The 13,054-nt window shown below is 49.2% G+C and overlaps 1 protein-coding gene across 1 annotated transcript in view; it reads left to right on the top strand.

Moving 5' to 3' along the window:
* The window catches only part of CHRD (chordin), a 48,369-nt gene that overhangs the window by 24,523 nt on the left and 10,792 nt on the right, over window positions 1-13,054 (top strand). The window contains exons 7-15 of the mRNA XM_081190100.1: window positions 598-739; window positions 2,848-2,988; window positions 4,354-4,436; window positions 4,559-4,706; window positions 5,152-5,258; window positions 7,636-7,752; window positions 8,948-9,104; window positions 10,444-10,688; window positions 11,259-11,372. Coding sequence (XP_081046226.1) covers window positions 598-739; window positions 2,848-2,988; window positions 4,354-4,436; window positions 4,559-4,706; window positions 5,152-5,258; window positions 7,636-7,752; window positions 8,948-9,104; window positions 10,444-10,688; window positions 11,259-11,372 — 1,254 coding nt within the window. The remainder of the gene's footprint in view (window positions 1-597; window positions 740-2,847; window positions 2,989-4,353; window positions 4,437-4,558; window positions 4,707-5,151; window positions 5,259-7,635; window positions 7,753-8,947; window positions 9,105-10,443; window positions 10,689-11,258; window positions 11,373-13,054) is intronic.

Raw genomic sequence — 13,054 nt, 5'->3', positions numbered from 1 at the left:
CCCTAGCTAGCAAGGCCAGAGCTCAGGGATGATGGGAGTTGTAGTCCAACAACATCTGGGGACCCACAGGTTGAGAACCACTGCTGTAGAGGGAAGTGAGGGGCAGGTGGGGCTCGTCCACCTGGGAAGGCAGCCCAACTAGGAGAAGGAAAACTCATCCTAAACATCTGCTGCCTTGCGGGATATCTTCGGGAGAAGAAAAAGCTCAAGAGTAAGCCCTACACAAATGCAGAGCAGAGTCTCTGATGGTTGGATGGTGCCTTGTATACCTCCTTCTGGCAATTCCTGCAGCCATGTTGGTGCCAATAGCATTGCTCTGCTTCCGTTTGGACCACATCAGTGAGGCCAAGAGGGGGGTCTTCTCATCTGGGTAGCCCAGGACCTCCATAGACACTATGCCCTGGGGAGGTCACTTCAGTGCTGCTAACACAGCGGTTGACTTCACCCCCGGAGGTGAACTCCATTCTCTCTCAAGACAGATGCCAACAATTGGCCATGCTGGATATGCGTCCGGTCCTCTGGATTTGTGCTCTTTCCAATAGCCTGATAAATTGGCCTGTTTCTTTCTGCCCCTCTCTCTGGACACTGTCTTCACAGATCTGCGGCGTCTGGCGAAACCTGCAAAAATCTTTGACGCGGCTGTTGAAGGTTGACCAGCTGCACATTTCCCTGGTCACCAAGTCGCACCCTGAGGGCGAGATACGAGGCAAAATCATCAAGCACCGGGCTCTCCTTGCAGGTAACCTGTGATCTGAGAGTTTTACCTTTGAGTACAGATTGCTGTTTTCTATTCTTTTTAGAGTCACAAAGCAAACAAACAATAAATTAGTAAGAGAAAGAAATGGTGATATACCAAGGTATAATATAATTTCCCCAGCTGGTGTGGATGTTGTGTGTTGAGGATCTAAGTCTGAAGCGGAGGAAATAAAATCCCACCAGATGACGTAAAAGTGTTCTGGATCCTCCATCCGCCTGGAAACATGCAGTTTATGTGTAACATTTTCCGTTGAGTGCAGATTTCTGTCATTGTCAGCCCTGCAAATACACTCAGAGCTCTCACTCAAAAGTTACTGCTCATGATTCAATTTAAAATGCTTGTTGTCTCCCTGATCTAGGATATTTGAAGATCCTTGCATGTCTGCTTGGTCAGCCTAAACAGTGGTTGTCCTGGACTGTCTGTGGGTGCATGCCTTTTCTTTCGGAGTTTCTCCCTGGCTTTACCCTCAGGCCCATCGCTAGACGTTTTGCAATGAGGCAACCTAAGTGAGCAGATAATCATGGCAGAACGTACATACAGCTGCCTGAGTACAGTGGTACCTCGGGTTAAGTACCGTATTTTTCGCTCTATAACACACACCCGACCATAACACGCACGTAGTTTTTAGAGGAGGAAAATCCGTAGGCATGCCACCCATAGGCATTTCCTCCATAACACGCACAGACATTTCCCCTTACTTTCTAGGAGGAAAAAAGTGAGTGTTATGGTGCAAAAAATACGGTACTTAATTCGTTCCGCAGGTCCGTTCTTAACCTGAAACTGTTCTTAACATGAAGCACCATTTTAGCTAATGGGACCTCCTGCTGCTGCCGCGTGGAGCACAATTTCTGTTCTCATCCTGAAGCAAAGTTCTTAACCTGAAGCAATATTTCTGGGTTAGCGGAGTCTGTAACCTGAAGCGTATGTAACCTGAAGCGTATGTTACCTGAGGTAGCACTGTAACTACTGATGTGGCAGAGTTAGAGTGTCAGTCTGGAGCGAATTGGGATTGAATCCCTCCTCAATGTGTGAAGCCCAGCCACCTACTCTCAGCCTAACCCAGGGTTGTTGTAGGCATAGATGGGGTCATCCCAGGCTCCTTGGAGCAAGGATGTAACAGAAACGTGAGGAGCAATGATAATATCTTTAGCAATATTTAACTGCATTGCTCCTTGGAAAAATAAGTTAGATGCAAATGCAATAAATGAACAAAGAATAAAATCACTGGGTTATTCAAACTGGAAATGCTGGAGCCACACTCTACATCCAGCTGGTTCTTATCGGCTGCCTTTGTTCAGAGGTCTCCTTGAGAGACCTAAGGCTCAGACCTTATTTAGCCTCACCACCAGAGGCCAGGGTGTCCCCTCTCTGGCCTCACCTAAGGATCCTGACTTCTCACCTCCAGACTGGGCCTGATCTGGGGCTTGGTGTAATGCTGGAACCTCCAGGTCAACCTCTGATGGGGAACCCTGCTGGCTAAGACACAACACCACCCAGATGAGCCACTACGTCCCACTGGGGACCTTCATGGCTCCAGCTGAGCCCTTGCCAGAGCTTCAGTGTGTCTTGCACCTCTGTTCTTTCTTAGTCCTGTTCTCCTGGCTTGCTCTCCAGTAGCAGAGGATTGAACCTTCCCACGATTCCGTCTCCTCCTCCCCCAGGTCCTTCCCAAGCAATCTGAGACTTCATCGCCTTGTTTGCCTTTGCTCTGTCCTCTTCATACCTCTTCTGGCTCTGGGAGACCAGGGAAGAGGGGAGCTGGTCACAGCAGGAGGGAAAGACCCCTTGGCTTCTTCAGCAACCTACCTCAGCTCTGCCTCTTGACACCCCCTCTCCCCCTCTCCAGCCTCTGCTTCTGCTTCTGAACTGCTCTCTGCCACAGAGTCTCCCTGCTCACTAAACCCTGTTACCTCTTCAGCTTCCAACACCTCTTCCTCCCAGGCTTCTCCCTCTGACCACTCATTGTCATCCCACCGCCACTCCCCAGGTTCTGCAAATTTCTTTCTTTTGGGGGTTCCCCAGCTGGTTCCCACCACTCCTCCCACCAATCCATGACAAGCACTGTGCTCTTGCTTTCCTCTCCATTTCAGAAACATTCAGTGCTATCCTGACATCCGTCGACGCAACCCACCTTGGCATGGGGGGCATTGCTATGCTGACCCTGAGTGACGCGGAGAACAACCTGCATTTTGTCCTTGTCACCAAAGGGCTTCTGGAGCCGGTGGAGAAAAGTGAGCAAGGGGCAGAAGTTCAGGGGGTTGTGGGGCAGATGCAGCCAGGTGCCTGAGCTTGGCCCAGCCAGGGGAGATGAACAGACAAGACAGGTCTGATGGGTAAAAGCTGGGCTTGTGTCAGAGAGAAGTGAGTTCAACTCCCACAACAGCCAGGGACTAAATTATATCTCCTTCTGGGTGTTACAAACTGTTGACCACAGTTCCTTGTCTCTGAAACAATAGCAAAATAGCAATTCGTGTTTGTCGAACCTTAATGAAGATTAGGGCTGGTTCTGTGTTTGAGGGTGCCTGGACAAAGTGCCCTCAGTAGGGGGCCCTAGTGTGCTGCCTTCCCCACCCAGTTGGCCCTCCAGAGGACTTACAGTGGCCCTCTGTGGGTCCCAACAGCAGGCCGGGACCTCTCACCATCTGGGGAGGTCAATCAATCAATTTATTGCGCATAGCCAAAGGCCTTTACAATGTACAGCAGAGGGCAAGGCAAGGCTTTCCTCTGAAATCACATGACATACCCTATAAAACGTTTACAGCATAAATTTTTTTAGAGAGCATTGCTATATCCAGAATGGAGTTTCTTAGCTGCCAGAGCAAATTTGGCTATCAGTTGTGTAATCTGTTGATCTTTACTAGCTAGGAGCTCGACTGTCACCTCCTGGGGGGATCGGTCTGAGAGGCAAGTCAAGAGCAGGTGACAAAAAAAATTCTCTGGGCAGTGAATATAAGGGCAAAGCGGCAGGTAATGCATGACACCCTCAACCTGATTGCATCCATAAATGCACAAGTGTTCCCTCTGGGAAGGTGTGAAGGGGGACCCAACAGTGCAGACAGAAGCACTGGGGCCAGACCTTCCTCCCACCTCCAGTGCATAGTTGTGCCATTGCATCCCTGGGAGAAGAAACGCTGTGATGGGGCAAGTCTAGCTTCATATACCCGGCACTCCACTCTGCACCAGGTAAATAAAATGGAGGCCCCAGTGAAGTCCACTTTGGCCAAGGCGGGTCTTGAGTGTCCACTGCTGGCTGGACAACCTGTCCTTTAACCCCAGTCATGCCTCTTGAACCCTGATAATGCCTCTTGATTGCCTGGCTGGAAGATAGAGAGGGAGGTACAAATGTCTGTAGAAACAAGCCTGTTTTGGCAAAGGTACCATTTATATCCTTTGCCTCGCTCACCTTTGCCTCTCCCCACTAAGGGCATGTGGCCCCTGGAAAGCTGACCATAGGAGAATTTGGCCCTTGGTTTGAAAAAGGTTCCCCACCCTCGCTGACCTAGTGGGGCAAGGAAACAGGAGTGGGGGTGATGTTGGTCCACAGCGCTGCAAAGAGCAGCATTGACGTGTTTCACCTCTTCCGTCTTCTTTCCCAGAATCCTCCTGGCTCCCCCTGAGGGTGCAGATCCTTCACCAGGACAGGGTCCTGAGGGAGGTGCTGGCCAATGTCTCCTGGCAGGTAAAAACCTCCGTATCTGAACGCTGAGCCAAACTGCTTGCCGCTTCCTCCTTTGCAGACATTACTTGACAGTGTTACTCCTCCTCCTCCCCTTCCCCCTTCCTCTCATTTTGCCACATCAGGACCCCGACTTTGCAGAGGTGCTGTCCGGACTGGCGGCTCGAGAAATGCTGTGGCTGGCGCAAGGGCAGCTGGAGATCACCGCAGAGGTGGAGGGCAGGTTTCACCGTAAAATTGCTGGCCGGATCACTACCAGAAAAAGCTGTGACAGTGAGTTTGGAGGAGGAGGAGGAGGAGGAGGGGCAGAAAACATCACCTGTTGGACTTCTGCCTTCTGCACAGCTGCCCATGCAGCTGAATACAGTGCAGACTCCGGTTGCTGTTGATGGCTTCCACATGTAGATTTGACTCACACCCGTCCTGCCAGCTCTGTAGCCTTACTGGCCTTCTTCTTGCCAGTGTGGTGTAGTGGTTAAGAGTGATGGACTCGTAATCTGGTGAACGGGGTTCGCTTCCCCGCTCGTCCACATGCAGCTGCTGGATGACCTTGGGCTAGTCACACTTCTCTGAAGTCTCTCAGCCTCACTCACCTCACAGAGTGTTTGTTGTGGTGGAGGAAGGGAAAGGAGAATGTTAGCCGCTTTGAGACTCCTTCGGGTAGTGATAAAATGGGATATCAAATCCAAATTCCTCCTCTTCTTCTTCTTGCCCCCAGCCATCCAGAGTGTGCTCTGTGGAGGAGATGCCTTGACGCCCACCCAGACAGGGGCTGTGGGCTCTGCCAAGCTCACGCTGCACGAGAACGGGACTTTGGAGTATCAGGTAGGAAGAAACGTCTGGTGGTATTGCAAAGGCTGGAGCCAACAACATTGATAAATGTCTGTCTCTGTGTGCGCACGCACTGACGCATGCCTGATGCCAGAGCCTGGCAAAACAAGGCACCTGCAGACCCCAGATCAGTTGAAGGGGCCATCTCTATGACAGCCACGCTGCCATCTTGGTTCTTCCTTGATGCAGAAACTGACTTCTCCAGAAGTAGCCTCTGAACTGACATAACCCCATATAGCGTATGACCCAGAATAAAAAAACACCAGGTCGTTCCCACTTTCCTCTGCCCTACCAGTGATTTCAAGCTCCCCCAAACTATTCACATCAGGTTGGCCAGGAAATAAACCAAGCATCTTTACTCACCCCCTGTTCCAAAAAGTGAAACATCTTCATTTATTTTCTAGCCAGTGTGGTGTCGTGGTTAAGAGCGGTAGACTCGTAATCTGGTGAACCGGGTTCGCGTCTCCGCTCCTCCACATGCAGCTGCTGGGTGACCTTGGGCTAGTCACACTTCATTGAAGTCTCTCAGCCCCACTCACCTCACAGAGTGTTTGTTGTGGGGGAGGAAGGGAAAGGAGAATGTTAGCCACTTTGAGACTCCTTCGGGTAGTGATAAAGCGGGATATCAAATCCAAACTCTTCTTCTTCTTCTAGCAAACCCAAATTTTGTAGGAATGCATTTAGTCACTAGGAGATGATATTACTAAATAATATGTTAAGTGAAGGCCACACCTAAGAAAATTGTGTAAGGAAGGACACATAGTTTGAATAATTGGGTTTTGCAGGTCTCGTTGGAGAGTCTTGTCTCTTTTCCACAAATCTGTGAGCCCCCAAACTCTCCCTCTCCCTGCTTCGTCCCACCCCAACAATGTGCTCCTTTTCAGAAAATCACATTTCCTAGAAACTTTTTGTTTGTGTTGGGGAGGGAGAATTCCTCTCCTTCCCCTCTCCCTTCTTGCCCAGCCTTGCCAGGCTAGTAATCCATCTTGGATTAAAATCGGAGCGCCAAAACAGTTTGGCCGTCCTCCGGCTCATCTCGCCTTTGATGCAAACGTTATAAATCCCCAGGCTAATAAGAGGGGTGGGAGGGAGAAGGGTTGGGGTGTGAGCTTCAGGAGTAAGTGGGTGGGGGAAGGAAAAAGAGGGAGGGAGCGGAGTTTGAGCTGGGAAAGAAGGCGCAGGAGGGGGAATTCTTTTACAGTTTGGATTAGAATCCAAGCCGCAAGATGATGTTAATGCTTGCCGTTTATTTGAAGCCAGTATTACAAGCCCGTTGAGACTCATTCTTCCAAGCCTTGAAAGAGAAGGGTCTGTTGCGTCACAGCTCCCCATGTTTCTCCACCTTCCAGGCACTGATGGGGTCTTCTTAGGCTATGGCTTATTTCTTTATTTATTAAATTTCTGCCCTGCTGTCCCTCCCAAAAAGCGGAAAACCACTGCAATTTTTTTTAAAAAAAAACCCATTAGGAACATCTGAAAACAATTAAAAAGGGTGTGGCATGCCACATTGCTGTGGCAGGAGAGGATGACAAGTGTGGCGGGGAAGATTCAAGGACAATCAGATAAACATTGAAACATTTCACACCTCTCGTTGAGTTAGTGTACATACTTAAGGTACATATGTAAGAGGCTTGTTTATAGTTATATTTTGGGAATGATTCATGTTCTTCTGTAGCTGCCTTGTTTTATACTTTCTGGACGGCCCTAGAGCATATTCTAAAGCAGTTGTGCTCTGTGTTATAAATCAAGCACTGCTAGGACTTCTTTCTTTTTGTTTTCCAATGTATTTCTTACCAATAAAAAAATCAGTGTGGTGCAAACAAATTAATATTCTGAAAGCGTGGCCCAGGGGAAAAAGTTTGCGAATCTCTGATTTAAACAGTCACATACCCCGCAGCTAATGATTTCAAGGTTGCCATGAATGGTGTATTTCAGCCAACCAATGCCTGGGTGAGCAGGAATGTTTGTAGATGCCTCGTGAATGTTAATAATGAGGGCGGCAGGGAGCCACCACCGAGAAGGACCTGCCGTCACCAACTGGGCAGCAGCAGGGACAGCAGCACCAACAGGGCCTCTGCTGCCATTTGTAGATGGTTAATATTGGGGGTAGCACTCTTTGAGGTATTTGGGCCCCAATACATTCAGGGCTTTGTACACTTGTACTAACACCTTGATTTGAACTTGGCAACTTGCTGATGGCTAGTGTAGCACTTTCTGGACCAGTCTAGCAAGTTGCAGTCCACACTACTTGCAGCCTCCAGACCATCTTACCTTTTCCTGCATTGTATGGAATTGGACTCTTCAATTCTATGGTTCTAAGTCTCCTGTGAAGATCTAGTCGCTTCTTCTGGGCTGTGCTCTCATCCCGCAGGTCCAGGTGGCAGGAACAAGAAGCGAAGTGATCGGCGTCACGCTGGAGACCAAACCTCGCAGAAGGAATAAGCGCAACATCGTGTTCGACATGACACCCAGCTACGAGGACGGAATGGTGAGCGTTTGCGTGGATCAGAGAGAGATGCAGAAGGTTCTGGAGCAGTGGTTCTCAAACTGGGTGGTGCCACCACCCAGCAGGCAGTGGGATTCCCTGGCGGCAGAGGGTGCTGGCCATGAAAATCTAGCATCCCTGGATTAAGTTCACCCATTGGGTTGAATTAATCCAACTCAATAGCTGGGACTGCTGAATCGGCAGAGCAGGAGACTCTTGATCTCAGAGTCGCGGGTTTGAGCTCCACGTTGGACAGAAGATCCCTGCATTGCAGGGGGTTGGACTGGATGACCTTCGTAGTTCCTCCAACTCTACAATACAATACTATGATTCTATCTGGATTTTGAACATATTTGCAATTAATTGTTCCTGCTTTGAATTTTATTGAATTATTATTTTCCTTAGTGGGTCATGCAATTCTGAATAATGCTTTTTATAGGGCAGGGGCCACTGGGGAAGGGTTTGTGGAACCAAGAGGACAGTGGTCCAAAAAAGCTTAGGAGCCATTGCTCTAGAGAAATTGGTGGTTGAGCCACTTTCCACTACAGTCGAGCCTTGGAAGTCGAATGGCTTAGTTCCCAAACATTTTGGCACCCGAACATTGCAACCCCAGAAGTGACTTTTCCGGTTTGTAAACTAAGGTATTTTTCGCTCTATAACACGCACCCGACCATAACACGCACATAGTTTCTAGAGGAGGAAAATCCGTAGGCATGCCACCCGTAGGCATTCCCTCCATAACACGCACAGACATTTCCCCTTACTTTTTAGGAGGAAAAAAGTGAGTGTTATGGTGCAAAAAATACGGTATTTTTGGAAGCCGAACTTCCGACGGGGCTTCCGTGGCTTCAGATTGGCTGTAGGAGCTTACTGAAGCCAATCAGAAGCCGCGCTTTGGTTTCCGAACATTTTGGAAGTCGAACGGATTTCCGGAATGGATTCTGTTCAACTTCCAAGGTACGACTGTATGTGTTAGCTTTTTGCCCTTAGTTGCTTATTGTGAAGGCCTTTGGCTATACAGTAAATTGAATTGGGTATAATGTGTTGGCCATCATTAGTGACTTCAGATGTAAAATATATATTCCAAATTGGAGCAAATGTCAAATTCTGTGCACAGGTCATGATTGACCATGTTTCACCATTCTGTGTGTCTGTGTGTGTGTTTTTATTTCCTCTTGAACCATGCACCTTTGTTCAGGCCAGCGGGACCTGGGAGCAAGCAAATGGGCGTGACGCCCACACGTTGCTGCAGAACGAGCTCTTCCTGAATGTGGCCACCAGGGATTTTGAAGAAGGGGAGCTGCGTGGGCAGATCAGCAGCCTCCTGTATGGTGGACTGCCAGCACGGCATGAAGGTACCAGTGTGGAGAGAATGTGTCTGTGAGGAGCTGAGCCGCCCACCAGGCCTGCTGACTAGTTGGGCTAGAACAACAGAGTCTTTGCCTAGTCCTTTTAGTTCTTGGATTGGGCAGAAGCCTGTGACCAAACCAAGAGAAGGCAAGGGTGGTGGTAGGTGCCAGAGACTGGAGTTCAACATCTGGAGGAACACAGGGTCTGGAAACCAAGCCTTATGAGGAATGGTTGAGGCAGTTAGATATGTTTAGACTGGAGAAGAGGACATCTTCAACTATCTGAAGGGCTGTCACTTGGAAAGTGGAGCAAGCTTGCTGTCTCTTGCTCCAAAGGGGAGGACCCAAACCAATGGCTCCTACTATACATTAGGAAGACCACCTGAATGAAGCTTGCAGACCACTGGTGGTCCATGGACCACAGTCTGGGAACCCATTCATAGACAGAGGCAGGCAAGCGCTGCCCACTGTTGGCTTAAATGTTCTGCATGAATTCAAAGCCCAGCCAAGTTTGGGATCCAAACATGCTGAATTTTCAGGTTTGGAAAATGCAGTTTAGAGGGGAAGAACTGTTTGATCTGCAGCCAGACAAATAGGCTGTTAAGTGTGAGCTACAGCTCTCGTGTCCCCAAGCCCTCCAACACCCCCATGCCTTGCTGCCCACCTTAGAGTTGCCAGGTGACAATGTGGCAGTGACAGTAGGCGCCACAGCTGGCAGAGTCCCCCTTCCATGCAACTGTAAAAAGGTAAAGCAGCCCTGTCAGAATCAAGACTTTGCTCCCTGACTCTCAGTCCCCAGCCTTTGCCTGCCCACTTCCGCCCACCTCAAAACAACTCACAGTCCCTCCTGGGGTTAGGACCAGGCTCACTTTGTTCTTGGCTTCTCCCTTTCCATCCCCGCCCCCCAGAACATGCCTTCACCACTTTCCCCCTCAAATTCCTCCTTTTCACCAGAATGCCTATTCAGCCCTGTCTCGTCTTAACACGGCTGTCTCCCGCTTTGGGTTCTATGTGAGGTGGTTTGAATCCCAGCCAAACTGCTGATTCCTCTTTTCCTCGCACAAATTGGACTGCAGACTTTCTGACTACTCTGCACCTCTCTGGCCCTCCATTGGAATGTTGAGTTTTGTTAACATTCCGCAGCATCACCCTGACTCAGCCGATTGGTTTTAGTCTCTTTGCGGACATTATCTCGCCAAATTCAGATTTTGAAAAATTCCTCCAAAGCCCAAGATGACACAAGAGGCTTGTGATGCCTTAAAAACCAAGAAGCCTATTAAGATGCATTTGGCATGTGGCAGTGGACCAGCCCCTGAGCATATAACCCTTGGCTTTTGTGCTACAGAGCTTCCTGTCCCACTGGCCGGCCAATTTGTGTCCCCTCCTGTGCGCACTGGATCTGCTGGGCATGCCTGGGTATCACTGGACGACCACTGCCACCTGCACTACGAGATCATAGTTGCTGGCCTTGGCAAGGCGGACGACGGCACCGTCAGTGCTCACCTCCATGGCTTTGCGGAGCTGGGCGAGCTCCGGGAGAGCAGTCTGCGGGAGCACAAGCGACTGCTGCGGGGCTTCTATGGCACAGAGGTAAGGGGAAGGCCGGTCGCTCAGGGGTGGAGCATGTGCATTGCACGCAAAAGCCCCCAGGCTCAGTCCCTGGCAGCTCCAGGTATGCTGCGTTAGCAGCACAGAAGCGAGCTCCCTGGGGTGCAAGCCTTGGCAGTGTGTCTGGAGGTCCTGGGCTGCCCAGCTGACAAGACCCCCTCCTTGGCCTTGCTGATGTGGTCCAAAGGAAAGGAAAGCAAGACGTTTGGCACCAGCTTGGCTGCAGCAGTTGCCACAAAGAGGCATGCAAGGCACCATCCAACCGTCTTAGGGTCTCCTCTCCCGATTTGTACAGAGTTGGCTCCTAAGCCTTTTCTTCTTCCAAATATGTGGCCTGGGCCAGTTTGGCCTCTTCCCTTTTTTGCTTGCCATAATATTCTTCTTGGGAGGCAAAGGGTGCATTCTCCCAAAGGCCCTTAGCTGCCTGGCCAGTGACGGAGGCCAGAGTTTGCCTGCCTGGGTGTGGACACAAAGGGGAGTGGCAAGAAGGGGCCTAAGAGACTAGGATTGGGACCGATGCCTTTGCCTGATGGGGTTCTCCTTCTCACCTAGGCTCAAGGAGTAGTGAAAGACCTGGATGAGGAGCTCCTCCGCCATTTGGCTCAGGGCACAGCCTTCCTGCAAGTCAGCACTAAAGCGAACCCACGAGGGGAGATGCGGGGCAAGGTCAGTCGTGGTCACTCTGCTGTTTCTCTCGGGATTTTCTTGGGTTCCTCCAGACAGCCTGCTTCTTGAGCATTTATCCTGGTTTGCTTGCACAAAGCTTATGCGGAGGTTAAACTATGTCCTGCCTTTACTGCAGAGTTGCTCTGTTTTTCTTTTGCAGGGAGGTTACACAATAATAAGCCTCCATCCTGAATTCATCCTGATCTTCTTGTGCAGTGGTTCCACAACTACCCATTAAATCACACACTTTTCAATGCATCTGCCTGTAGGCTCTGCTTTTCCAGGGATCATGCAAACCTTTGAGCATGTGAGGAGTGCTTTTTCTACTCTGCTAAGTTCTGACTCACAAGCAGCCTCCAACAATATTTGGAATTAAGAGAATTTTCAAAATCAAATTTCCAGGGAGGCCTGAGTCTCACTGCCCATTACAAATTAGCCACTGCAGGTACACAGAAGCATTCCAACTGTTTTTGCACCCTCAAGTTGCCACATGCGCAATAAGTTGATAATATCACTGGGGTGCCACAAGGATTGCTGAGATTATGTATGCGGATCATTTTGCACATTTAGAATGCACTACAAAAATACTCTAGCAGAACAAAATACTCTCATCTTTCCTAGTATGCTGACCTTTGTACAACTGTTCAGTGTTTGTAGTGGTTAAAACCTCAGGCCCAAACCTCTCCCCAGACTCCATCGCTGCAGACAGTTTTTTCCTCAGCTTGGCTCCTTTCCAGTATCAGAGCCAAGCTGAGGTAAAAAAGGGGGACGGGAAGAGGGAGGGTTTGGCTTCTCTCACTCTTGCTGTCAGTAATAATAATTTTAATGGGAAATTTGTATTACATTTGATGTAATTTGGCACTGATTTGTTAGAAATTCGAAAAACTATTAAATATCATTTGGCAGCAACTACAACAATAATTTTTAAAGAGCCGACAGTTCCTTTGTATATGAATAAGTCTGCACCCTTGAATGGCAAACATGGCTGCCCCTGTTTCACCCTCAAACATCATCACCTGGGGAGCTGTAAACTATCCCCAGAGTCCTTTAACTCTCCACAAAAATTGCTCAGAGGTTTGTCCCTACCAGGAACCTCCAAATTGCCTCATTTAGGTTCATAGAGGGGTGAGGCGTGCCCCAGAAAACCTTGTCAAAGTGTTTTTCGTTCTGAAACTTGAAATACCTCAGGAGCTCCAAATTTGCCCTTTTAGACAAATTCAGCAGCATCTTGAGGCAAAGCAGGTTATTGTTTCTCATTTCAGTTTTTACAAACTGTTCTCTGCTTTCTCCAAAGATGGCAACTGCCCATGTAATTTTTTTCTCCCACGGGAGAGTGAGAGCAGATACTCGCATTTTTGTGAAGTTGTAGCAGCAGGGTGGGGCTGGCCGATCCTGTCACAAAATGGCGCCAGCCGAACCTTTCTTATCTATGTGTAGCGCTATAAATAAAGTAGAAGATCATCTGCCTGACCTGATCCACTTGAGGCCGAGCTGAATTTGCGGATATTCCTTGCCAGGATAGATTCTTGAAACTCTCCCTCCCTCCCAAGGACATTTTGGATAATGGTTTGAAAGACCAGAGCTCCAGAAGGCCTTCTAAACTGACAGTGGCTGAGGTCACAGAGAGAGAGAGTTTCCAAAATTATTCTCTGTCCCTTAGCTGGTGGAGAAATTTAGAAGTG

Source organism: Podarcis bocagei (genome assembly GCF_964188305.1).
Source record: "Podarcis bocagei genome assembly, chromosome: 4".
NCBI classification, from domain to species: Eukaryota; Metazoa; Chordata; class Lepidosauria; order Squamata; family Lacertidae; genus Podarcis; species Podarcis bocagei.
Note: the sequence above shows the minus strand (reverse complement) of the source record. Positions and strands in the feature narration are given on the sequence as shown.